Below are 24,839 nucleotides of genomic sequence, written 5' to 3'. Positions count from 1 at the left end.
ACTAAACTATGTGTTATAGATACCATACTGTTAAATAATAGTAATGGCGATTCTGTCATGGTGGTACATTTTCAACAGAACAGATCCCTCAGCTGTTGTTAGCAGATTAGGAGTACCTGGGTCCTGCTCCCACTTTCTCTCTGAAGATCAGGCTGGGTGTAACAGCGTGAGTACAGTGTCACAAGGGTTTGCTCATGGTGGTTTTAACATCTTTGGAGATTCCACGTGCCTCAGAATCAGCTTTTTGTCGCAGGAAGAATATGCGATGAATTGTGTATGTATAGCACTTCTGTGGAGAAGTGGGGAATTTAAACTTCTTAGCTGTATGTGATAGACCTAGCTGGTGGAGAGACCCATTTATCTCTAGGGGTGATAGCCTGTGTAGTTTGGGGTGCAATAGGATTACCTAGCAATTTTCATTCATTTCAAAATGACACTGCTCAGGATGGCCAGAAATCTGGAGATGTCAGAAACCATAGCTCACTGTTTGATACACTAAGTTTTATTGGACATTATGCTCTAATTTAAAATAAATAAATAAATAAAAGCTTTTGGAATCAAATTTGACCTGAATATAACTCCATTGGCTTCCGCGTTCTTACACTAGGGATTAATTTGGCCCTTTTGACTTTTATGTAATGAGCTGATTGCCACAGTATCTTATCCTTGTTACACAATCGCCCTTGTCTGGCTGTATCCCTGGAGCACTGTATGTGTGTGTTTCTAGATCTAGGGTCTCACCTTGACTGACTGTGTATTTTGTCCTACAGCCTCACCCTGACTACAGAGACATGCTTGCTTAGGACTTACGCTGGTGGTGTATGTGTGTTTATATATGTGCATGTTCATTCCAAGCTGAAACACTATGTGCAGACAAGTGTATGCATACGTGGAGATTCAGGGTTTTTTCTTTAGCTGGCTGTGGTGTTTGCAGTACTTGCTTTTGCAGAGAATGGGGGAAAGGGAAGGTTACTATCAGAGATCTCATTTAAACAATGAGGAGCATAGGAAAATACATTCTTTATTATTCTTCTGTAACAACAAGCCAGAAATATAATATACCTTTAAAAATCTTCTGTCTCATGCCAAAGAAACCTCCATTCAATCGTTTTAGAAATTCTTGTTGCTCTCCCTCAAAACAGTAACAAAAAGAAAAAGAAATTACAAGTGCCATCTGTTCCCTGCAAGAAATGTGCCTGCCTGCACCACAGGTGGGTGTGTGGGGAGGGGGAGCGGGGGGAGCAGAAGGGGTATTTCTGGTGGGCCTGCCTGCTCATAAGGGCCACATCACCCTGGCATGTTGATTGGGCCTGCCTGCCCCCAGAGAGCATTTCCTGGGGGCAGGCACGTGCACGTGGCATTGGTGCTCCTACCTGCAGCAAAGGGTGTGTTTAATGGGATCCCCCCCGCCCCTGCCCAACCGTGCCTGCAGGGAGAGTGGGAGCCTCCTGCCCCACACACCAGAGGAACCCCTTTCCTGAGCGTATGAGGAGCACTGGCTCTCCTACATCCAGCATCCCATAGGAGAGCTTCGCTTCTGACCATGTTGGATCCCATGCAACCCAGAGGTGCCTGTTGACAGTGCAAAAGCTCAGTCCCACTAGAGCAGCCTGCTTTCCAGGTGTGCTAGGGAGCAGAGAAAGAGCCTATTTGCAAGCAGTGATATAACAAGGGCATTTCCCAGTGAACCCTGTTGCTCTGCTCTGCATGAGAGAGGACAGCGCCTTGTCTTTCAAAGTACAGGATTTGCTTTCCAGTGGGACTCCCCATAGCATCCAGCCTTCATGTTTCTCAGCAACTCTCTTTTCTCCCTTTTCCTGTCTTCTCCTTTCCTGGGTGGGTTTCTAAACATACCAGTCCCTTGTCTAGGGTTAAGATGAATCCAGACTTTCTGCCTTATAACTGAAAACAAGGAGGAAAGAATGGGCAAGGTCATCATCAGCCCCCTAACACAAGATGTGGAAAATATTATTAGCAACAAAGAAAAATGGTCAGGGCAGGAGGAGGTCACAGGGGAGGTGCAGGAAAGGGAGATTTCCTCCTCACATCCTCCCATGCCTCCCTTCCATTTATTTTACCTCTTGTCTATCCACTTAAAAACATTCTCATTCTCTCTCTCTCTCTCTCTCTCTCATACACACACACACACACACACCCCAATTGTTTTGTGCAATGTTTCACCATTATTTGATGCAAGTAAAATATATATCTGTAAATATCCCGCTCTGACTCAAGTCCCATTTCAAGTATGATTGCGGAGTCCGGTATGGTAAAGAGAAGTTCCCCTGAGAGGGGGGTTGGGGAGAGGTTTGGATCCAGCAGTTACTCTAGTCCTGGCTTGCTGGGAATGTGGAGCAGCACACACATAAGGAGTCTGCAGTGCACCAGTTCTGCCCTTCAGCACGGGCTACGGTTGCAGCAGATGGGGATGGTTTGAGTGGCTATACAGTGCATGGGGGCAGAGTCCTTCCTCCTCACATCTTGCCAGCTCACCTTGTCGTCGTCCTCCTCCTCTTCCTCCTCCCGGCGTGCAGTGTGCTGGCGGTGAGGGATATGGTGTGTGCACACACTCGTGGGTGGACTGCTTCTCCCAGTCCTTCTTCCAGGGCAGTGTGGTCTTCTGGTTCCTGAAGAACATCCTCCTGTGTCCGCTGCATCCCTGTATCAAAGGGAAGTCATGCGAAAACAGTCCTGTCTCTTTGCCTCTGGTGGGCCTGGGCAGGTCAGGAGGAACTGTGCCACTCCAAACTCAGATTAAAGACTTGGCATTGTGTTCCCGTGGGTCAGTACAACAACCCAGCTGGGACCAGAAGGGGGTGAAGAACCAGCATGAATCACTTCCACAGGGATCCAGCAGCACTGAGCAGGAGTTCTGCAAGACATCCAAAGGCATCAGGGTTCAGCTGGAGCAGGGGGAAGAGGTGCCGTGCCCTGGCAGGGTCCACTTGTAGTGCATCCTGGCCTCTCACACAGGTTATCAGTGAAACACCGTGCAAAGCTGAGCTTGCTGCCAGCTTGTTTCCTGATGGTGAGGATCACACCATCCACAGGCATTGCGGATGCACGACCTCCAGTGTCATCTTCCTAGCCCAGGAATACCCACTGTGACGGGTTAGAGCGGGTTACCATGGCAATGTGCACTCTCCTCTGGCGACAGCATTTTATCCCACTTCCAGTGATATAAAATGAGTCCTTATGTTAGGTTCCTTTCCTTTTATTTTTTTTCCTCTCTCACTTTTATTTTTTTTCCTGTCAGGTTGTAAAGAGCTGAGACTAATATGAGGCACTGCAGTCTGAGGGCTTTAAAATCTGGTTGGAGAAAGTTACCCTATGTGACAGTGGCAGTGTGTGCAGTTGTGTATATGGGCACACTTGTGCAGCTGCAGCTGGCGGTGAACATAGCAGTGGTTGTGAGGTGAGCGTACGTGCGCCATGTACCATGTCAGCTCCTCCGTGGGCTCTCCCTCCTGTGCCGTGCTGTGGTCCAGATTTTTGCCCTCACCTAAAGACCCTCCAGAATTGTGCCCCGTTTCTGCAGTCACTGCAGCTATATTGCCCTACTCCGTGCACCATGCTTGCCCCTCTGCCAGCAATGCCAGCTCTGAGGCTGTTTGTTTTCTTCCTCCCGCAATTCCCCCTTAGGCCACACCATCCCTCAGTGTGGCTTGCGCTACCTAGGCTAGTGAGCCGCATTCTCCTTTATGTCTTTCCTCATGACCCACTTCTCCTGTCTGCCCTTCAGACGCTTGCGGATTGAGGCTTTGTATCATTCACCCTCTCCATTTATCATAGAAAATATAAAATGGATAACAAAAACACACCTTTTTTCATGCTCTGTACTCATCTTTGCTGACTCATGCTATAACCTTAATAATTTTGCCTTTCTCTATTTTCTCCTGCCTCTTCCCCCACTGGCTCTGCTCTATGGCTGAAATGTTTTTGTTAGCTCCTCAGTGGCAGGGTTCACGTATTTTCTCTGAACCAGAAGGTGCTATGTGCTGTTATAATAAAAATAAGGTAGAGTGTTTAAATGTGTTCATGGCTGCATGCACAGGGCAGATCAGTTTGTGCGCATGAGGCTCTGCATGCACAGATGGGATGCCTGGATGTATGGAGTGGGGCAATGTCTGCATATGTGTGTATGTGTGTTGGAATCAGAGTGAGTCAGTGTGTGTGTGTGTGTACAGGAGCATGGCTCTGTCTCCGTGTACCTATAAAGGATGACACATGTGTCAGCTTGTAGACTTGTCCTTGGCCAGGAGCAAAAAGAACTTTGTGCTCCCAGGCAGTGTTGGAATGATGTAGGTATCCTTCCACCTCTGAAAGTGAGAAGGGAAATCTCCCTCAGACAGTTGTCATCTCCGAAAGACCTTCCACCCCTTCTAACATGCTCTTGGCCACACTGACTTGTTGGGTAAGGAGCAAGTTACTCTCACACAACAGCAGTGACCCTAACAGTGAGGCATGGACACTTGCCTGGTGTCCATGAGCTTTCACAGAGCTGTTCTCTGCAGAGAGCTCTGGGCAGGGCACAGGAGAACTCAGTCCTGAAGCTGGGGGGATGGCACGGGTTCCCAGAAGGTGCCAGCTGCTGCCAAAGCAGGCACGTGAGGGAAGCTCTGTGCAAGGGCATGAGGCACAGCAAGCACTCAAGGTCTGACTCTACTTTATTTGCCTGGAAGGGCCCAAGGATGGAAGGGCACAAAAGGGGCCTGGGGCAGAGGAACAGAAATTAGAGCGAGGTGTCCTGACCCCCCAGAAGCATGTTGCACTACTTGGGTGAGTGGAGCAATAGCACAGTCTGTCTGTCTGTCTGTCTGGGAAGATGTATTTTGGGAGGACCCCATGCTTGGCAGCTCTCAGGTACCTTTGTTCATTGCTGTCCTTGCCTTCTTAGAAGGGTTTCATGCCACAGAAGAGATTTGTTTTTGCTCTTCATGTTCACCCTCTGTGTCACCCATGAGTGGCTGCCTCTTCTTCAGCTCCCGGTGGTACTTGGCCATGAGGGATGCATAGATGCAGCCATAAGCTGCTGCCACCACCATCATGATGCACACAATGCCACAAACCACCCCTGCGATGATCACAGTGCCAATAGCCCGGCGCACGCTCACAGGCCTGTATCGCTGTTTCTGAGGGCATCCCACACTGGGCTCCACCTCTGGTTCTGGGCCCGATTTAGATTTGGAAGGAGTTGGGCTTCCTTTAGTGCAGGGTGGGCCGGTATTGTCCAGCACGGTAGAGCTGTTCTCATCATCCAGCTGTGAGCAGTAGTTAAACATCTCCATGGGCACCATTCGCATATCCTTCCCTTTCAGCTCCTTGGGCAGGGTACATGCCAGCTGGTCAATTTTCCCACCTGTCTCAACAGAGATAATAGGAGTGAATTACAGCTGCATCCTGATACAGTGCTGTGCTGGAGAATTTAAACAGCCTACAGAAGACAGTTGTAGCAGTATTATGGTTTTCAAGTGTGGAACCACTTTGTTACAGTGTTGGTGCTGTAAAATCTAGTCCCTCATGTGTGAATGCTTTGTTGAGTGGAGAGAGGTTTCAGAAAGCTTCTTCCTACCCCAGAAGGGAACCATGATCCAGCATGGGGTGTTCCTAGAGTTCAAGGGTAAGATGAGGTCAGGAGGCACTGATGCCCCTCCCGCCACCCCCTGTCCCCCAGTATCCTGCCGGGTCCACTGTGCCTCTCAAAGGTGGCAGGAGGGAGGAATGGCTGCACCTCCATTCACTGGGCAGACAGGGCAGAGGGAGCACACATGGTGTCCTTTAGAAAGGTTGTTTTGCCTAACTGGGAGACATTTGTCATGGCTTAGCCCTCCAGGAAGAAGTTTCAACCATGGCACCTGGCTGGGATGCTTCTACCTAGATCGGATTTGACAGTAGAGCTCCTGGTGCTTGATATCTGTGTAGATGGCTTTCAGGCCAAGACATGAAAGCCCTTTGAAACCATCTATTAAGTCAGCCTCACACTATTTACTGAGTTATGTAAGTGTCAGTAGAAGCTTTTTAGGAAAGGAGAAATTAAAACAGGAAGATAGGATCAGGACCTACCTTCTCAAAATAACAACAGATACACTGTCCTATCCTCTAACAACTAATCCATCTCCCCTCTGTGAAAATAGCGACAGATGTTGAAACAAATGCTTCAACGAGTTTGGGCAATTTCTTTTGAAGGGAAAAAAAAAGGCAAAATTAACTCTGTGTGCTTTTTATCAACTCTGTGATGTGAGAGTCAAGAAAGAAAACAAACTCCCAAAAAGGGAAAAGTGGCATTCATATGCTTGTTTGGTTCTGCTCACACAAATACATATTTCAATGTATTGCAGTCTAGTCATAGACACAGATAGTCTCTTTGCAGCATGGCTGTGATCGGCAGGAATATGACAGCTGACTGTTGCTATCCACATGGTTTGAGACCCTTTCCTACTCAGTGGCTTCAGTGACAGAAGGTCAGGCCTTCAGTTGTCATTCTTGTAAAATGTGCCATTTTTCTTAGAATCTCAGCGCCTGAAATCTTGTTGTTACATCAGAATTTCTGCTAAGTAATCTATACATTTTTAGCCTTCAATGTTTCAAGGAAAAAGTGGTAATATGAAGTCGTCAAAAACTACTTGCTCTGAAATAATGATTTTATAGCCAGTCTGACTTAGGGCCTGACTTGGTAATTTGAACATTTGGGTTTGACAATGTTAGTTATAATATTTTCCTGAGTGACACCGTTTCCTATCGTTTTGTTGAAGGCAAACCTCATGCTTTACAGACAAATCTGGCTTTTAGTTCTACTAGCATAAGGAAGAGAACTGGACAGTTATTTAGAAGCTTGAAAAGTATTTCTTCTTTTCTGTTGGCAGAAGAGGTGAAGCAAACTCATAATGCCCAAATTTTCAAGTTATTTGAGGAAAGATCCTTCCCCTCAAAAAAAAGAAAAAGAGGAATGATATTTGAGATTTGAAACAAAACTAGGAAATAGGGAATCTGGGATTGCATGGGCCTTCTCAGGACTGGCAGTAGCATCAACTGTATCACACTACAGTAGCGCTGCATGGTCTCTTAGCATTATAGCACTGCTCTCCTGTTCCTTGGCAAAGATCTGGAATTTAGGTCAGCCTGATCTGCCGGATGTATCTGCCTGTGTTTCTTCCCTGCCTGCCTTTGACTGCCTTTCGTTGAAAAGTTAGCAGTCTCCGACACTGCTTCGCTAACCCTGCCCAAGCACCTACCTCGGTAGGAGAACCACTCCATCCAGTGCTTGAAGTCTCGGAGATTGCAGTCGCATTCCCAGGGGTTATCCCCAACTTGGAGTTGCTGCAGGCTGGTTAAAGGTTCAAAGGTCACCCTGTCCAGGCTCTGCAGGCGATTAGACCTGAGAGAGAGGGAGCGGAGAGCAGGCAGGTCATCAAAGATGCCCGAGGGTATCTGGGCCAGGCCATTGATGGAGAGGTCCAGCTGACGCAGCAGGGCGGTGTGCTGCAGCAGGTCCTTGTCCAAGGCCCTGATGCTGTTGTTCCTCAGCTGGAGCTCTGTGAGGTTCCCCAGGTCACTGAAAATGTTCTGAGGGAGCTGGTCCAAGAAGTTGTTGGATAGGTCCAGCCTCTGTAGGGCAGAGAGGTTGGAAAACACTGGTCCTGGCAGGATGCTGAGTTTGTTGTTGAGAAAAAGGAAGGTCCTGGTGTTTGTGGGGATGTCTGAGGGGATGGAAGAGAGGCCCAAGCCACTGCAGTCCACTTCCAGATTACCACTGTTACACTTGCAGGAGGAAGGGCAAGCAAAGAAGGACTCTGCAGCACATAGTGACAGCCAACAGCCAAGCACTGGTGGTTGAAAAGCAGTGGGAGAGGGAGAGAGAACATGTGTTAGAACAGTGCTTTCCCCTCCTCACCCATCACCACTTTGAGCACAGCTACCGCTACAATACAACTATCACAGCAGGACTCTTCACCACAGTGCCATGCAGTGAAATGATCTCCCTCACATCTATAACCTTGTGCTACTGGCCTGCTCCCTGGCAGCAGGAGTTTCTTCTTAGCCTATTTTTTAATGAACAAGCAAGTAAATATCCTTCCAGTTTCACAAAGAAGTAAGGACAGTGTATTCCAGAGGGTTTTGCTGCCTGATGCCAGAGCATTAGTTCTTGTCAGAAGAGACTGGAGCAACGAGTGGTGGGAGATGTCACCTGAGATGAAGAACACCTCTTTCTAAGGAGTCAGGGTTGAGAGGAGACTGCTATATGTTTAAGGAGCTGCATTTTTTTGAGAAATAAACTTGTTAATGAAAAGCTTTTAAGAAGAAGGCAAAACAAAACAACCTATATGCCAATTTTGCTTCTGCGGTTTGAATCATGATCCTTGTGATGGATCAAACTCAAATCCAAATTAACCTCTAAATTGCTCTCCATATCTACAGTGTGTTTGAGTGGGCCTTTTGGTAAGAGGCTTTTTTATGAATTAAATTACATTACAAAGGGATGACCAGGGAAACTATTATAAAGCAACAGAGAGACCCCAACCCACTGAACACTTTTACTTGCTATTGGTGTCAAAATGGTTTCTGAATCCCACACCAATAGCCCTACATGCATCTCCTCTGACCCAAATCACCCATACCAGAGAAGAGATGACGAAAAAATGCAGGCTGGTAGATGAAGAAAAGGGTGTAGGCTAGTGCACACCCACTTTCTCCTACAGTGCCTTGAAAGTAAGGTTGGAAAATCCACAAAACAGCATTTGTGCTTTGTACAGCTCTTCTGGATCATCATTCCAGACGTGTCCAGATCTCATGAGCAGTGTCAGGGCACTAGCTGTCAGCCCTCACTGGAAGCCAGTGCCCTTTAAAAGTCTCATTTCTGTGACGATGAAGCATCAGCAACAGGAAAGCAAGCTTTGTGCCTTCTGTCATTAGAGGAGTGGGAGTTATGTTTAGGCAGACTATGTAAAACATTTGCATCCTTCATCTTAATTCCACAGAAGGAATTAAGATGAATTTCTTCAATGTGGGAAGCAAGTTCAGCTCCCTCGCTGTTTTTTAAGGTGACAAGTTTGAGCATTTGAGTAAAACTGAAGTAGATTTGTCTCTACATCATGCCCTGTCCTCTCTATTTTTCTCTTCTCCGCAGCGAAGGCAGTCACTTGGGGTCGGTAGAGTCTTTCCAGGCCTGAATGGCAGCTAAAACGGATGCATTTATTGTCTCACCATTCTTTCCTGGACTGGAAACTAGATTCTTCTGTCCTGCCTGCATTCCTGCTTTTTTGGAAGAACCAACAAAGAGATATTTTATTTCTTAACCCCAAGGGAATTCTGGAAAGAATATCATAGGAGAGGTAGCCAGTAGAGACCCATGTTTTGGAGAAGCGCTGACTGGAGCAGCTCTGCAGTCAGTCATGCATTTCCTCTCTCCCTTCACAACACTGTCTCTAGAGATTAGTCTGCCCCATAGTCCCCCCCCCCTTTTTTTTCACTTGGCTTCTATTAGTGATGCCGCCTTCATACTCAAATACTGCCATCATGCCTGAGGTCTCTTTGTGTTCCCGATGACCCTTGTGAGAATTGGCTTAGTGGACTGGCAGCATGAGGACAACTACACGATTTGGACCCTGAGCTATATGACTTCCTTAAGGACTAAGGGATAAGTGTTCAGAGGGTGCCTGCTATTTTTTTCATACATCTTTCACAATTCCTTCAAGAATTTTTTTTCTGTCATACAGTCAAGATCTCAGGTCTGCATTGGCCCAGCCAGTACCAATCTGTGTGCTCTTTTAATAACAATTATGTATCATTGTAGTGAAATGTAAGAGAGATCTTTATCCTGAGTACCTCTGTGCTTTCCTGTTGTGCAAAGGTTGGGGTCAACAGCAAACACCGCCATGAAAGCAGATCATAGCCCGTGAATTGGCACAGTGAAGGTACTGTCTGGCTGGGTGATATTAAATTCCATTCAGAATACATTGCTCCCTTGTTGTAGGATGAGAATTAAAAGAATGAGAGCAAGAGTGGGGAAGGGAAAGAGCCGTGAGTCAGTCAAGTGACCCTGTCTTTTCCTGGATGCTTGACAAAAGTACAGTATTAATAATAGATTGACAGCTGTGATGATGAGATAACACTTAGCTGCTTTGTACACCAAGAAAGGCGAGAACAGACCATGTAATGCTATACAGGTGGCATTGTTCAGGGCTTATCTCTCAAAATACCTACCCACCACTGGCCCCTGACCGAGCAGCTGTGGGATTTCACCAGTATATGTGCTGGCACTGGTTGGTAGGAACAATGTGTCAGGCAGCTGGTTATGGTTAAGTATGAATTGTATTTGTGCCAAGTTTCTGCAGCCATATAGGATGTGTCAGATACCCATATATTGCTTTGTGCTCTTGGAAACATTTTAGTAAAATCGCAGAATGGAGAAGGTCTGATTTCATTTTCCATCCTTGTGAGAGATGCATCTATGTAGGATGTCATCTGAGACACAGAAATTCATCTCACTGGTTAGGATGAAACTATACTGGGAATAGAAGCAGGGAAGCAATAGGCAGAACTTGATGCGCTCTGCCAGCCCTGCTGGAGGATGAGCAATGTATGTTTTTCTGTGAGGGGAAGATGAAGTTACTTTGTGGGGTGTTTGGTGACTCTAGTAGGTGGCAGAAAGCTGATCCAGGAATATCAGATTAAGTCAAGACTCAGCAGCATTCATTGTAAATAATTTATACAGCAGTCTAGTCTGGGAGGGTGGATTACAAAGATGCCTTTTTTTTCTGGAGAAGGAAGTAATGCCCCTAGCTTCTTATGGTGGTAGTCCCAAATTTCATCAGGAGGGCAGGAGCAAGGGAAACCACGGGTCTGCTCGGCTGCCTGGGCATGCAGTAGTGGCAGGTGCTCTCCAAGCGCTCCCTTTCCTCTGCTGTGATCCTCAGATGTTTTTCTGAGGTGCAGGTACATTCCCTAATGCCCCACAGCAGCCTAGTCATCTGTGCTCTGCATTCGGGGATACTATAGCAGATGCTCTGGTCTACTGGGAAAATGAACTTTTATGTTTTAATTTAAAGGATGTCTTCTTTATTTACTCTTTGATTTTTGCTACATGTGGCGGTGCCTAGTAGGAGTATTCTGCATTCCCATCTTGTGTTCACTTGTAAAATCTGTCACGACTTCTCCTGCCATGAAGAGCTGGGAGCCTTGCTCAGCAACCTGTGTATAAACCCCTACCACAGAGAGGAGTCTGCTGCTTTACAGGGTGCCGATCAGAGAAGCATTTGGGGTGGATCTTTGTGTGGTGGTATCTTTCTCACTGTTTCTCACCTGTCAGGCCCACTACAATTCAGAAGCAATCAACACTGACTGTCCCACTTTAAGCCCATCTTCAGCTTTAGAGTCTCACTCTCCCTCCCAGCTAGCCTGGCCTCTAAAGGAATCAGGAATTAGTTCAAACATCTCCATTCTTAGCTGTCCCTCTCCCCTATTCTTAACCCTGACATGACCTATTTTCTTTCCCCTCCCTTGAGAAACAGGATCATTGTACTTAGTACCTGAGTAGGTATTACTTACGGCAAGCCTCTCGCCACCTCATGGGGAAGCTGCTCCTCCACCGGTGGCTGGCACTCATGGGCAACATGGTTGTCTTCTCCAGCGTGTCTTCACATCCACCAGCCAGCCTGGCACACGGCCCCAGAGGGTGGAGGAGTGACCTTGCAGCCTGCCTATCAGATCCTAGAGGAGAAGAGCAGAGCAGAATGGGTGGGATTCAGTCCCCTGGGCACAGGAGGCAGGTCTGGGCTCAATGTTTTCATTCCCTTCCCCACCTAGTGTTTTGCCTTTGAGGCATCAGCCCCATTTTGGAGGAGAGATGGAGGATATTTCAAGAGGTACAGCAAGATGTTAATTCGTTTTGAACCTCATGGTAAAGAAATAAAACCTTATTCAATATGTGCCAAACTGACAAGCCTGTGCTTGAATAGCCTGCCACAGTAGCTGCATTAGCCTCACATTCAAGGTTAACCTGATGAATTGCTGAGGTGACCCTGCTAGGGCAACAGTCTCCGGCTCATTCCTTCTCGCTGCCATGCAGGCTAGTGCCACCTGTGCATCCTGCTCCGGGACACATGGCTTGGGCTCACCATGGTTTGGGCACTAGTGGCTGCCAAGCCACTTCTCTCCCTGCACTCCCCACCAGTGCTTCCTTTCTGCTGTAAAGTAGAATGGATGTGGTGTTAGAGTGGGGCTGAGCAGAGCACAGCTTCAGCTTGGGGATTTCACACTGCAGCAACTGCAGGAGCTGAAGAGCAAGGGAGCCTCGGAGGAGAAGGGAGGACCTGGGGCGGGGGAGACTGAGTGGGTGTGTTGAAAAGAGAGGAATTACATCTTCATTAGAAGAAGGCAAAATGCTCAGTCTAATTAGAAACCCAAAGACCATAAACTCTCCCCTGACAATAAGTGACTGACAACAGGTCCCTCCTTCCCTCCCTCTTCCCTCTTGAATAGAGGGAAGCAGGAAAAGGGGAAACACCACAGACCATCCTGTCCTCCTGCTTGCTCTCTGATATGCCACCCACCATTACAGCAGCAGTTAGATGGACATATTTCCACTGGGGTACAGATTTACGCCATCCTGCATCCCCCTCCATGAGGCTCTGGGAATGTCCACAGCCTTTATTTTCACTGGGCACTGCACTCCCACTGGGACACTCTCCCCATGCATGTGCCAGCTATTCTCCCTCCCCCAGGCTCCCATGACTGATTTATTTTATACAGGAGTGTAAATCACCGGGTCATATTTAAATTAGCATCTCAGTGAGAAAGATGAGCAGCTTCAGTGCCTGGACTAGCACATTTTGCCAAGCTATTTAGATTATTTATCCAACTGCTGATGCACCAGACAGATGAATACCTTGCCCAGCACCAAAACACCTCCAGCCTTTCCCTACTGCAGCCCCCCACTCCCCAAACAGAGCTGGAGTACCATGCCTGCAGTCCCCGCTGAAGGAGACACCTCAACAAATAGCTGTCCCCATTCAGTGCTTTTGCTCGCACTGGCTGAGAAGGAGACTTTCAGCCTTCTCTGTATTGATGGCTCTGTCCTAAATGCCACCCCTGAAGCCTCCTGCCTCCAGCTCTCGGTATCGACAAAGACGACAAAAAGCCACGAGCGCTTACCTGGAGGGGCTTTGCCCGCAGCCACTTTCACCCGACTCCTGGGCACTGTCCAATTACAGTCTCTGCCTTCCCTCTCCCTCCTTGACTTTCACTCCCCGGCAGCAGGCTTTCTGTGTGCTCTATTTAACTCCCTACAGCACAGGAATAAACGGCAGAGTTAAGCTGACAGCCACAGAGCCTTATCTGGCTGCTGGATAGCTGGAGTTGATCAGTTCCAAATCCTGTTGTTGAATGATTGTGTCCTTGCTTTCAGCATTAGGGGCTGCCTGCCACGCTCTGCGTTTCCCTCTTCCCCACCTTCACTCCATCTAACTTTGTCTGGGTTATAGATAGCTCTGTTCCTTGCGCTCTTGCCTTTTGGCTCTGTTTTGTAACACCCCATCTGTATCAGCTGGCTCAGCTCCAATCAAGGGGGCTAAGCCTAAAAAAAAAAACTTCCTTGGGTGCTTCGTGACACCACTTCCCTCCCCGATATCCCCTCACGCAGGCCCCTGCTAAGTCCATGGGTTGATGTTTTCCCCTGCTCACTGTTCTGTGTAATTCTGCTTTGCCATCCCCAGGCGACAGTGGGGAGCTGAGGGCAGGACTGGCATACCCAGGCGCAAGGATGGTGTCAGAGTCAGGGTTTCTACCCGTAATTCCTTCTGCTCTGGTGGGAAAGGTCTGGTTCATGCACTCATTTCTGGTACCTCACAGGCGCCTCATCCTAGGAGGCAGTGCCAAGGCTTAAGCACAGAGTGCAGGGTGGGAGGAGCAGATGTGTATAAATAAGCTCTTTCCCTATGTTTAGAATTTATTACAGCGCATAGTGATTAACACCTGTTCAGGCTTTAATGCTGTCTCCTGTGCTGCAACATGCACAAAGATGGAGGCGCCTTGGTAAACCCATGATTATTTTAAAATCATGTCACAAAAACACAACACTCCCCGCCCCATAGATAGCATCTACACATTTGAGCACTCATACACATCTACCTAAGTCTGAAAGGCAGCAATCTGCATGTACATATGCAGATATAGGCACAAATCTAGCTTACATTTGCAAATGTATGCACAGAGGTGGACTTGTACATGTACTTGGGACTCTTCTCTGACCCATGTCTATCCACATCCATGTCTTGCACAAAGCTACCAACATCCACAAGCATAACACATGCTTAGGTGGCAGAGCATCAGCTTTGGAATATGTAGAGTTTGCTGGCTGCTGAAGTGAAAGGACCAGTAAGCTTCTGCATTAACACCTTGAAATAATATATTTATAGAGAAATTTTAAGTCCAAGGATCCAGAAAGAACACTTTCTCCCAGACACATATTGCCCATAAACTTCTTAGACCAGTGCCACTAGTGAAAAACATCCTGCAGCCAGGAGAGAGTCAGGAGGCAGAGAGGATTTTTGATGACTTCCTTCCTAAAGGTTTTCCCTGATTTGTCTTGAATTCTGACTTAATTAGGTGTTTTGCTTTGGTCTGAGATGCCTTCTGCTCTGCAGAGCAGCAAGCCAGCTGCGCTCTCTGCAAACCCAGCGCTGGGTAGCCTGTAGTCCTGGGAAAACCAGCACCTGCCCACACCTCAAGACTCTCTAGAGCACCACCAAAGCTGTTCTGGCTGCTTTCAGCCTGACAACCCCGGGGCTTTTCCAGCAGCAAGGACTCTGCCAGACCTAGGAGTGCCTCACGTATGCCCCCAGCCTCGGAGAGAAGAGGCACCATGCCACCAATTCTAAACTGGCATGGGATTGCGTGGGTTTGGCAGTTTACAGCTGATCTCCATTGCTGGAGCTCTGATGCTCTGAAGTCACCCAAGGGCTCCACAAACCTGGTGTTTATCTGTCTTGTGGACTTACTGCATGGTTCCTTCTTCTTGGAACAACATGTCAGCCAAATGCCCTATGATCCATGGGATATGATGTCCAAAGCTTTCTTCCACATATCTGGAGTTTAATCTCTTTTCCAGATTATGGAGATATGAACAGAGTAGCCTGTGGGGCTATTGATGGCCTTTTCTTCTTGCCCTTCGATATAGGACAGTAAAAGACATTTTTTTTTTGTTTCAGCTCAGAGCAAGAGAATGAAACCATCCATTTCTGGCCATGGGCTCCAGTGGCCAGAAATATACTAAGCTAAAGTGCCACTTGGGCATTTGGCCTGCTGTCAGATCCCCCAGAGGACTGTGTAATGAGGATTCCCCTCATTAGCTTAAACAGGGAGCTTTACTGCCAGGGTAGGCGGGGGGACACATTAATTGTAATGACTCTGCAGTACTTGCCAGGGCAGAAGAGCTACAGCAGGTGCTATCACTCTCTCATGCTTCCCTTCTCCCTGTCCAGACACCAATAGTGTTTGCAGTAGCATTGTAAAACATTAGCTTTCATGAATAGGGGCCCGAGGATCATGCTGTGAGGGTGAGGAGGGTCTCTGTTTACTGCATCCTGATACTGTTTTAGTAACATTTCCCAGTTCTGTGACACCTTCTATCCAAAGCTTTCCATCTGCTTTACAAATGGTTCTTACCATGGTTGTATGTGTTGTTGTTGTTGTTATTGTTATATATTTAATAACCTGCAGACCATGGTTTCCAGAATGGCTGTCTGTCAGTCTTTCCACTAAGTGCCATGAATGCTCAGCATAAAGGAAAGTAAGGCTCAGATCTTAGCCTGTAAGACCTCTGCTCTAGGTAGGTGGATAGAATTATCCCATTTTCCAGACAGGGATACTGAGGCTATAGAGACAGGTAACTATCCCAGTATGTCACTAGTATGAGCCATCGTCAGAAACAGAGCCCAGCAACCTCTCTCTGTGATCATCTGTCATAGTCTATTGTGCTAACCCTTAACTCATGGCTCCAGGATCAGATCGCTTTAACAGTCTGGCTACCTACCATTGTCAGGGCATGAGGGTGACCTATATTACAAAAGGGTGGGTAAGAGAGGCTACAACAGATGCCAGTGATAAATTAACAGGAATTATACGCAGGCATTCATCCCTCCCCCACACTCTTCTTCATGAGTGGTGGCAAAGTCCCTTTCCAGTGCTAAATTGCTTTAGCCTTTATCAGAAAACCAACAGTTTGAGGGAGGGCATGGAGGATGCTTTAAGGAGATTATCTTCCCCCCACACACACCCCTTTCCTTGGGGAAGCTGTTGTTTCTGGGATTCCTGTTTTATTGCCCTCACCCACAGTGGAGGGGGGCAGTGGGACCCCAGAGTCCAGTGATTAAAGCATCCCATTCTGTGTCTGTTCCTTCATCAGCCTTTGGAGAGCAAGACGCCGTACACAAAGGGAAAGGAGACACATAAGCTCAGTGGTCTGATTATAGAAATTGGAAGTTCATTAAATAATCTGGTTGAGTTGTCCTAGCAGGAGCTATTCCTCTTCTGACACTACCAGAAGTGGGTTTAGGCATGGATATGATACCCATTCTTGCTCCTGCAACAGACCTAGGTCAGTCAAGCAAATTATTGACCACAAGAGTTCAGATTTAAGCTCATTGTCTCAGCAGCAGCTCCTCCTCGGTTGTTTATTTGGATTGAAAAAGCACCCAGAGATGGCAGCCAAGCTCAACAGCACTGTAGAAACACAATGTGTGTCGCTGCCCCAGTGAGGTTATATGCTAAATAGCTGGCGGCTTCATTTCCAGCACTTGCTGATTTATTAACACATGTTCAGGATTCATTAGCGTTGTACTGTCACAGTCAATGGAAAGCACATTTTAAATTCACACTGGAAACCCAGCTGCAGAAGAAACGGTGCCATCTGACTTGCAGTGATCGATCACAGCTAAGCAAAACACCTCATACAGCAAGCTGCAAAGTAAGTAGAAAGCATATGAAACCCACTGAGTATGGTAAGGGAGCTGTGGTTGTGGGATCTGCCACATTCCTGGCTTGCTTTGAGATATAACCTCACCCTATTCTCTAGAATGTGCATAGGTCAGAACGCTTCTGATCTTTGAAATGATAATGCATAGACTCCTCTGAAATGCAACAGTGACCAGTGTTAACAAATTTTTCCTCCCCAAACCCCCGTAAGGAAGGTCAAGGTTATCCCCATTTTATGGAGGGGAAAGCTATGATAGAGATGAAAATGGCTGCTAAGTTTAGCTGTCTGAAATTTCAGATGCTCAGCTCTTAAGACCTCAACATGAGTCTACATCTGTTCCCAGCTCAAGATTTTCAAAGCTGCCAAGTGCATCACTGGATCACTTAGGCTTGTAAATGTTCTCCTGTCCTGCAGAAATGATTCGTAAGGGTTATCAGCCTGTGGTGAAATCAGGAGGGAAGCCACTTTTTCTGATTCCCAGTCCCCTTCCTCAGCCAACACACATTATTTGCAGCCCAAGCCTCCCCAGTCAGCTCACAATAGTGAGGTTGGGAGAGTTTGGAGGGGCTGGGAATATCAAGGCCATCAGGCCTCATTGAACCATCTGAGAAAGCACAGAGCATCTGAAGGGGAATGGGGGGTAGCACTGATGGGAAAGACCCAAATTGCTGCAGAGAAGTAGGATGCCTTGGGAGGCTCCAGAAGCAGGTGGGGAGACCGGGATATCCAACACAGGAGTGACAGGAAAGTCCCAGCGCAGCTAGAGTGCGGCATATGGAGGAGGCCCAGAGCAGCAGCAGGAGGAGAGCTGAGGGGGCAGTTGACAGGAAGAAATCCAGCCATGTGTGTGCCAGCATCTTCTCTGAGTATTATTGAATGCGACAGACCACGTGCATGTTTCATTTAGCGAAATGGAGGCAGCTGAGAAGGGAGGCAGGTGAGGGAGTGGGAGGGGGCTCAGACATGTGAGCTGCTTGCCCAGTTTCCTCCTCTTTTTTTTTGCCACAGAGTGTTGTTTTTGTTCTTCTCATGCTGTTGGCAAAAACTGATAACCAAGTGAGATGTGCAGGGGGGATTCTACATGGAGCCTGAGATAACATTTTCTGATCCAGCTGGGAACAGTTGGCTGTGGGTGGTGGCTTGTCACCAGGCCTGCCAATTCTAATCCAAATCCCAGTTTTTCTCTTTCTCTCAGTTGTGGAGGGAAGAGCCTTCTCTACAACTTTAATTTTCTACAGGGGTTAATCCCACGGTCAGTAGTAGCTCAGGCCCTTAATCCTCTCACTCAGTCCCTTGACAGAAGGCCTGCAGCCACTCCCGACTCAACAGATCTGATGGAGGCACAGTTCTGCTCCTGCTTCCAGTTTTACACCGCACGGGTGTCCTTCAGCATACTGGCATTTAAAATGCTGTTCCCCCAGGCTTACCCTGGGGGCAGAGGGTAGATTGGTGGCATACTCCAGGGAGAGGCTGCAGAGAAAGAAGAAGACTTGGTGGGAGAATCCTGCTTCTGCTGTGCTCATCTCCCTCCCCACCCCCACAGACACTTTCCTCACTTCTTAGTTGGATGGTACTCAGGATCCCAAAATAATCTCTTTCTTGTTTTTATTCTGTGTGTTTAAGAAGAAGAAAATGGACCCACATTTGTGAAGGATTCTCTGAGGGCTCAGAAATATTGAGATGCCTCAATACTCTCCTTGGGTCTTTTCTTATTAGGGGCTAAAGATGCAGCAGATCGATAGCTGGGAGGGACCCTGCCTGTGTGAGATTAAAGACACGTTTACTTCGACAAAGTAGCAGATGGAGGATCCTCAATTTAGCCACCAGACATGAAAATGTCATTTTTTTGATCAAGTGTTAAGTAGCTCCCCATTCATAGCTCTGTCCCTGGGGTGCTAGGTGAGAGATCTATCGAACAGTACAGCAAGTGAGGGAGCCAGACTGCCAAATCAAGGGGCTTCCAGATCAATACCAAAAAAAACCACCCCTGTTATACCTTACTTGGGTCAAGGTGCTTCAACCATAAAGCTTTCTCCTTGTGTTTCCTAGTTCCTAGGATGCGATGATCTTCTGCAAATCTGGGTGATCCTATGCACATAAATTGTCCTGCACCAGCTTATCTGCCATCGTTCATGCCTGTGTCTGCTCAGGAACTGGCTTTGCCTCTTAACATAGTCTGTATCCTGACAGATGCCAGGACCCCAGGTTTCCTGGTCTTCCAAGTAATTTTTGTTATTTTTGCTCCTGGGAGCTGAAATACTGCCTGGTGGAGAAGCCTGTGTGATGGAGAATTGCTGCCACCTAAGCTGCTGAGTGAAAGAGTCACTCCCACTCTTCCTCACCCAGCACCTTGGCTGTGCTCTCCTGGCTGCCGGCCTCTCAGAATCAGACCATTGGCTGCAAGGAGAGTCACTCACCACTTTGCCAGTTGGAGCAGAGAGGGGAGAGGAATTAGAAAACACTGTGGGATGAGGCAGAACTTCACTGCTGTCTCACTTCACAAGCTTATGCCCCTGGCATGTTCACAGGGGCAGGGATCATTCATGCATGCACAGTGGTGGGGCAGAGTGCAGGATGCCAGCAGTAAAAATCCTCTCTGCTCTTATCATAAGGGGATCAGTGACCCAGCACACTCACAGCTCCTGGCAAACTTCCCAAGGAAAGGCTGACTCTCATTGTTCACACATGATGCGTTTATACTGAACTCTGAAGGAGACCTTTTGCTGATTTCTTTTTCTGCCTTAGTGAGTTGCATGGATCTGTTTCACTTGGATGCCCCCGTGGCATAAGGAGTCCCGTGCTGCATGTAAAGAGAGAGCCTGGAGTTCTCCTTCTCCCCCTTCCCCATCTTCCCCCCATCACCTTCCCAGAGCATCCAAGAGAGACCTCCCTACACCATCCATGCAAACTGCCTAGGGTCCAGGTTGCTGCCTGCAGCACCAGCAGTGCCTGAAGATCACTGGGATATGCTTGCAAGCCTTAGAAGCCTGTTGGCAGCATTGCCTACACCTCAACAAGATGTGATGACAGATATTGCTGGCCAGAGAGAGCTCTAGCGTGGCTCCTCAGATCCATCTGAGCTAGTACATGCACCACAGCCCCACGCTGAAGAGCTCACTGACGCTGGGGAGCATCTTCAGATTTGATGTGACTTCAGTTCCCTGGAGGATTTGCAGCCATGGAAGGAGTACAGGCGTGGTAACATTCATAGCCCATCACAATCACTAAATGCAAGTGTGTAGAGCAGGGTCCTCCGTCAGCCCCTCTGCCCCCTCACAGCAAAATCGCAGCAGCAGCACATTGTGCTTTGGGGAGCACTGGCAGCAGAGGACCTAGCCAGGAGTGAAAAGAGAGCACAAGCAATGAGTGCTAAGCCAAGTTTCTTCTAACAACACTTCTTCAGAATCACGATGTGGTCCTATGATTTTATTCCTTGAGTGAGGGAACGCTTTGTGGGGAAGGAAGTCCCCCAGCCTCCTCTGAGTGAGGAGGAGAATGATCTCAGGACCTGATTGCAGAGTAATAAGCCTTTGCTCACAGGCATTCATGGAGTTCAGGCTTGTGTGGCCCTGAGGTAAATTTGGGTCTCAGTCCCTCCCATGATGGGTGTCAGGAGTTACAATGCGTAAATAAGAGAAAGTGTCCTGTTTTTCCATTCATAAAAAAAGAATCAAGAAAGTGTCATTTTCATTTCAAAAAAGTTCTATGTGAAAAAAATATGGCATTTGGTTTGCAAAGGCAAGCACTTAAATGTTAGTTAATACTTGCATGACCTTAATTCACCCACTTGTGTATATGCATTACAACACAGCCTTTGCTTGCTGATCAAGTACTATTTTTTTTTCACAGGACTGTGTCCCATACGCAGTGCAAAGGACACATGATATATAGGATAACAATGAGGATGTTGTAATAAAAGAGGCCATTTTTATATGGTCAACGTAAAATATTAAACCACAATTTTGGCAGGTGGCCAATCTGTACATTCCTAATTCTGTGGGTGCCCGGCACGAGATCCTAGGGGCCATTTTGCAGAATTGCTGAGCACTCACAGCTGATGTTTTGCAAAATGCTGACAGCTTAGCCAGTAAACTGGTGTGGTCTCAAGGCATTAGTGGCACTAAGAGCCAAGAGGTCCCAAGCTCCACTCCTGCACCTGCTGCTCCTTCACTGTGTGGCTAACGGGGAAATCTCTTTCCCTTTCAACAGCAAGGAAAATAACCATTCTCTCTTGCCTCATCAGGAGAATAGATTTTCTATCATCTGTGAAGCAACTAGAGCAGCGAACATCTTCAGAACACCACGAGGCAATGAATAATGATGTATTGCCTGCAGGGCTCAGATGATAGGCAATAAACAAATAAAACAGGCACACATGTAGCAGTGCCAAAATAATAACAACCTCCTGCTTCACTCCCTCAGTGCCATGCATCCGGTGCCCAGAATGAAGCAACCTTATGAAAATACAGTGTGTGATCATAATAGTCAGGACTGCAACCCAGTGCAGATGGCATGGTGCCCTGAATCCCAACATTTCCTGACTTTCAAGTGCTTGTTTTTGCAATGTGAATAGAAGAGTATTTCATGTAAACCCACCTCTCACAGGTGAGGCAACTTCCCCTTCCATCCATCCAGCCTGGAATTGAACTGGCACATAAAAACAAATATTTCTTCTTCCTATTAGGGACCTCTGAGCCACAAGAAGCATTTTTGTGAGCAAGTATTTCAGTAAAGCCACAGCAGGAATAAGAGATGTGTTACAGAGTATTTTCATGCTAGACAGTCTGCAGTACGGGCAGAAACAGTCCAGGACTCTTTAACGTCAGCTCTTTCCCACTGAGAAGTGCAGTATGTGTCATGGTGTAGCATTTTGGAGCATTACCCAGCTGGCAGGAGCATCCCAGTATGGTCGTTTGGGTTACTGCTTGAGCCACACAGACTGGGACAGATGTCAAGCTCTGTAAACAGCTGCTTGTAACCACACATGGCAAGTGAAGGAAAATGCTTGGTCTTTCTTTTGAATCAGCAACAGGCAAGTGCTGAAGAGTCACTGAAGTCCTACCCAGATGTACCCTCCCACAGAAGTGAGCCTTCCACTGGCCCGTTCCACACTCTGCTCCAGCCTCCACTGCACCCCGAGCACCCTTGTCGGGGTGTCCTCATGGTCCTGTGCTGCTATGGCCCTCCTTGCCACGCTGAGATGGCAGCTCTGCCTTCGTCAGGCTTCTGTGGTTCTGATGAGCTCCAAAAATCCTTTCTGAATCAGTGTTCAGAGAGCCAGAGGAAGGGCAGGAGGCTGGAGTAACTCATGAAGATACCGAAGCTCTGAGTGCACCTTGCTAGCATGTGGCATTCACTTTGCTGGAAGCAAAGGTAAAGCTATGATGTGGTATAAAAATTACATAAGAGGGCTTCCCCCCTTTCTCTCTGCAGACAGCCTCTTTGCTCAGGATTTACCATGAATTCCTCCAAGTGGACAACATGCACTAACAGAGACTGCACTGATGTCTGACAGGGAGACAACTCCCTCAAGCCCTGCTCTCATGTGGAATAATTCGCTTGCAAATGTTGCTTGCCCGCGGCAGTTAGAGGAAGATCCAGTCCCCCAAAACATGCCCAAGTGACAAAGCTCAGAAGAAAAATGGTCTGAGGTTCTGGAAAGGCACCCCCTTCTCCTCACAGCTAGAAATATCCCCTGCTCTGTGACAAGTCCATCTGTGCCTTTAAGGGAGACCCTGTCTTTAAGGGTTTCCTTCTTGTAAATGGTTTAATAGCACTCTGGACAGCAGCTGCTCCAGCCCTTATCAAAATGAGCTCTTAATTTTTCTCTCAATCCTTCAGTGGCAGAACAGGAACCAGTGGCAGAGCAATGCTGTATTCTGCTAACGACTGTTCAAATCAGGGACACACTGGAACCAGCGCATTCGATCTACGTGGCAATCCAAATTGCAGGCCCGGGGCCTGGTTCAGTAATGACCTGGTTGGAGCGCCAACTCCAAACATCCCCTCTCCACAGACCGGGAGAGCTCTGATTTTATATGTCTCTCCTAATTAGAATGAGATGCAGTGGCAGTAATAAGCTGGGCAGGCAGCAGAAGAAGCAGGGGAAAATGCCCTGCGTGATATATATGTGTGCACGTGTCTCCACGTGTGTATATTTGCACACACACATACACACAGACTAACACTCACATATGTATTTCCCTGCCTGATGCAAAATCCATAGGAGGATTCACATCAGCTCATTCAGGACCTTCTCCTCCCCCTTTTCTCCCAGGCAGAGCTGCCCTTAGTAGCAATATTGGAAAAGGCTGGTAAGTCTTTCCGTACTGTATTCACCCCCATCCCTTGTGGTATGCCTTCCTCCCAGAAGTTCAGAAATCACAGGCTCAGCCTGCAGGATTCTGGAAACAACTCAGGATTTATTTTTGGCCCCCCTGGTGGCATGGTTCATGTCCTGTGGTCATGTCTGTGAGCTTTATGTGTAAAGACATACATGCAGACAACACACGCACACACGCACACACACGTACACACACACACACACACACACACACACACACACACACACACACACACACACACACACACACCCCTCATCCTAAAGCCTGTTTACTGAATTTTGGATCAGTCACCCATCCAGTTTTGGTACTCGTTCACTTCTCCATTTTTGGTTTTTCCTACTAAGGAAGGTAGCTGAGACCAAAACGCTTCCCAGCAAAGACAGCACCGGTCGGGTGAGTGGCACCTGGTGTGTTGGACCCACTCCACTTTGCTGAGGAGGGGACAGGAGCCAGGGTCACCAGGAACTGCCTAGTACATAGTCAGCACCGCACCAAGCACTTAGGCTCAAAGCTGCACTTGAGCTGTCTGTGCTATAGCTAAAGATGCTGGTGCCATTCACGACTGGGAGAAGCTGCCTCCAGCTCCCCATACTTAAACTGGTCTAGAACCAGTACCATCAGCCTCCGCGGCACAATTGTCATTCTGCCTTAGCAGGAAAATTGCTGCCCTTCAGCCTCATACAACTGGGATTTCTCGACTGCACCGAGTTGCAGCCGGTGCTGTCCCTGCCTGCCAGTCTCCTCCCTGAGGAAGCCGTTTCCTTGGGGGCAGCCCCACTGAAAGATCTCACATAGCCAGGGGGATATACAGATAAGAGAGCCTCTACTTACTGTTCTCGAGCTAGCATGGACCCTCCTCTGAGCCAGCTCTTCCAGCGAACCCTGTGCAATTCCCAAAGCAAATCCTGCAGAAGCTCCCTCTGTTGCCCGGTGAGCTCTCGCTGGACTCCTGTTGGCACGAGCCCTCGTCTCCTTGCGTGCTAGCCAGCTGGTCACCCCGCACAGTGGGCAGAGAAGCAGCACGGTTAGACGGCAGCGTGGGAAAGGGACTGTAATCCTCTGTAAATAATAAATACGGGGAGAGAGAGAGAGAGGCGGGAGAGGGAGCGACTGAGCGCAGTGAAGTGACAGCTGGGGGTACATATGCAGTGGCAGCAGCACACGCACAGGAACGCGCACAGACACTGCGAAGGAATCACCCCGCCGAGCAGGCAGGCTCTGCTCCGAAACACCCAGCGGAAGGAGCTCGGAAGATTTTGATTCTCTCAACCCATGCTGGAGAAAGAGCAGTTGCTTGCTTTCGGTCTCTCTGGCACGGGCGCTCCCTCCTCCCCCCTTGCTTCCTTCCCTCTCCCGGTGAATGGTGTAAAGGGCTCAAGGAGGGGTGCGGAGGCGCCGGGGTGGGGGGAGCTCCCCACGGCCCCTCGCCAGGCAGATTGGTCCAAGCCGTTAGGCACAGGTTATGAGAGGAACCGCTGAGCCGAAGTGCCTCCTCCCCTCCCTCCCTCCCCTTGCTGGCATGGCTG

General features: G+C 48.0%; 2 protein-coding genes across 2 annotated transcripts in view; one reads left to right on the top strand and one right to left on the bottom strand.

The window, feature by feature from the left end:
- CACNA2D4 (calcium voltage-gated channel auxiliary subunit alpha2delta 4) overlaps positions 1-24,839 on the top strand; it is a 134,008-nt gene that overhangs the window by 77,328 nt on the left and 31,841 nt on the right. The window lies entirely within an intron of this gene.
- On the bottom strand, positions 988-24,621 carry LRTM2 (leucine rich repeats and transmembrane domains 2). Its single transcript, XM_026116990.2, has 5 exons — positions 24,145-24,621; positions 13,150-13,280; positions 11,545-11,706; positions 7,233-7,823; positions 988-5,359 (listed from the first exon to the last, which is right to left on the bottom strand). The coding sequence occupies exons 3-5, from the start codon at positions 11,609-11,611 to the stop codon at positions 4,905-4,907; spliced, it is 1,113 nt and encodes a 370-aa protein (XP_025972775.1). The 5' UTR covers positions 11,612-11,706; positions 13,150-13,280; positions 24,145-24,621; the 3' UTR covers positions 988-4,904.

The sequence above is a fragment of the Dromaius novaehollandiae genome, chromosome 1 (genome assembly GCF_036370855.1).
Source record: "Dromaius novaehollandiae isolate bDroNov1 chromosome 1, bDroNov1.hap1, whole genome shotgun sequence".
Taxonomy (NCBI): domain Eukaryota; kingdom Metazoa; phylum Chordata; class Aves; order Casuariiformes; family Dromaiidae; genus Dromaius; species Dromaius novaehollandiae.
Note: the sequence above shows the minus strand (reverse complement) of the source record. Positions and strands in the feature narration are given on the sequence as shown.

What these genes read in the sequence shown, in the direction of transcription:
- LRTM2 (XM_026116990.2), bottom strand. Translation starts at nt 11,611, where the DNA reads ATGTTGCCCATGAGTGCCAGCCACCGGTGGAGGAGCAGCTTCCCCATG. An exon ending in GAGGTGGCGAGAGGCTTGCC is followed by an intron (nt 7,824 to 11,544) that starts GTAAGTAATACC and finishes TTCAACCACCAG; the next exon opens with TGCTTGGCTGTTGGCTGTCA. An exon ending in GGAGTGGTTCTCCTACCGAG is followed by an intron (nt 5,360 to 7,232) that starts GTAGGTGCTTGG and finishes CTGTTGAGACAG; the next exon opens with GTGGGAAAATTGACCAGCTG.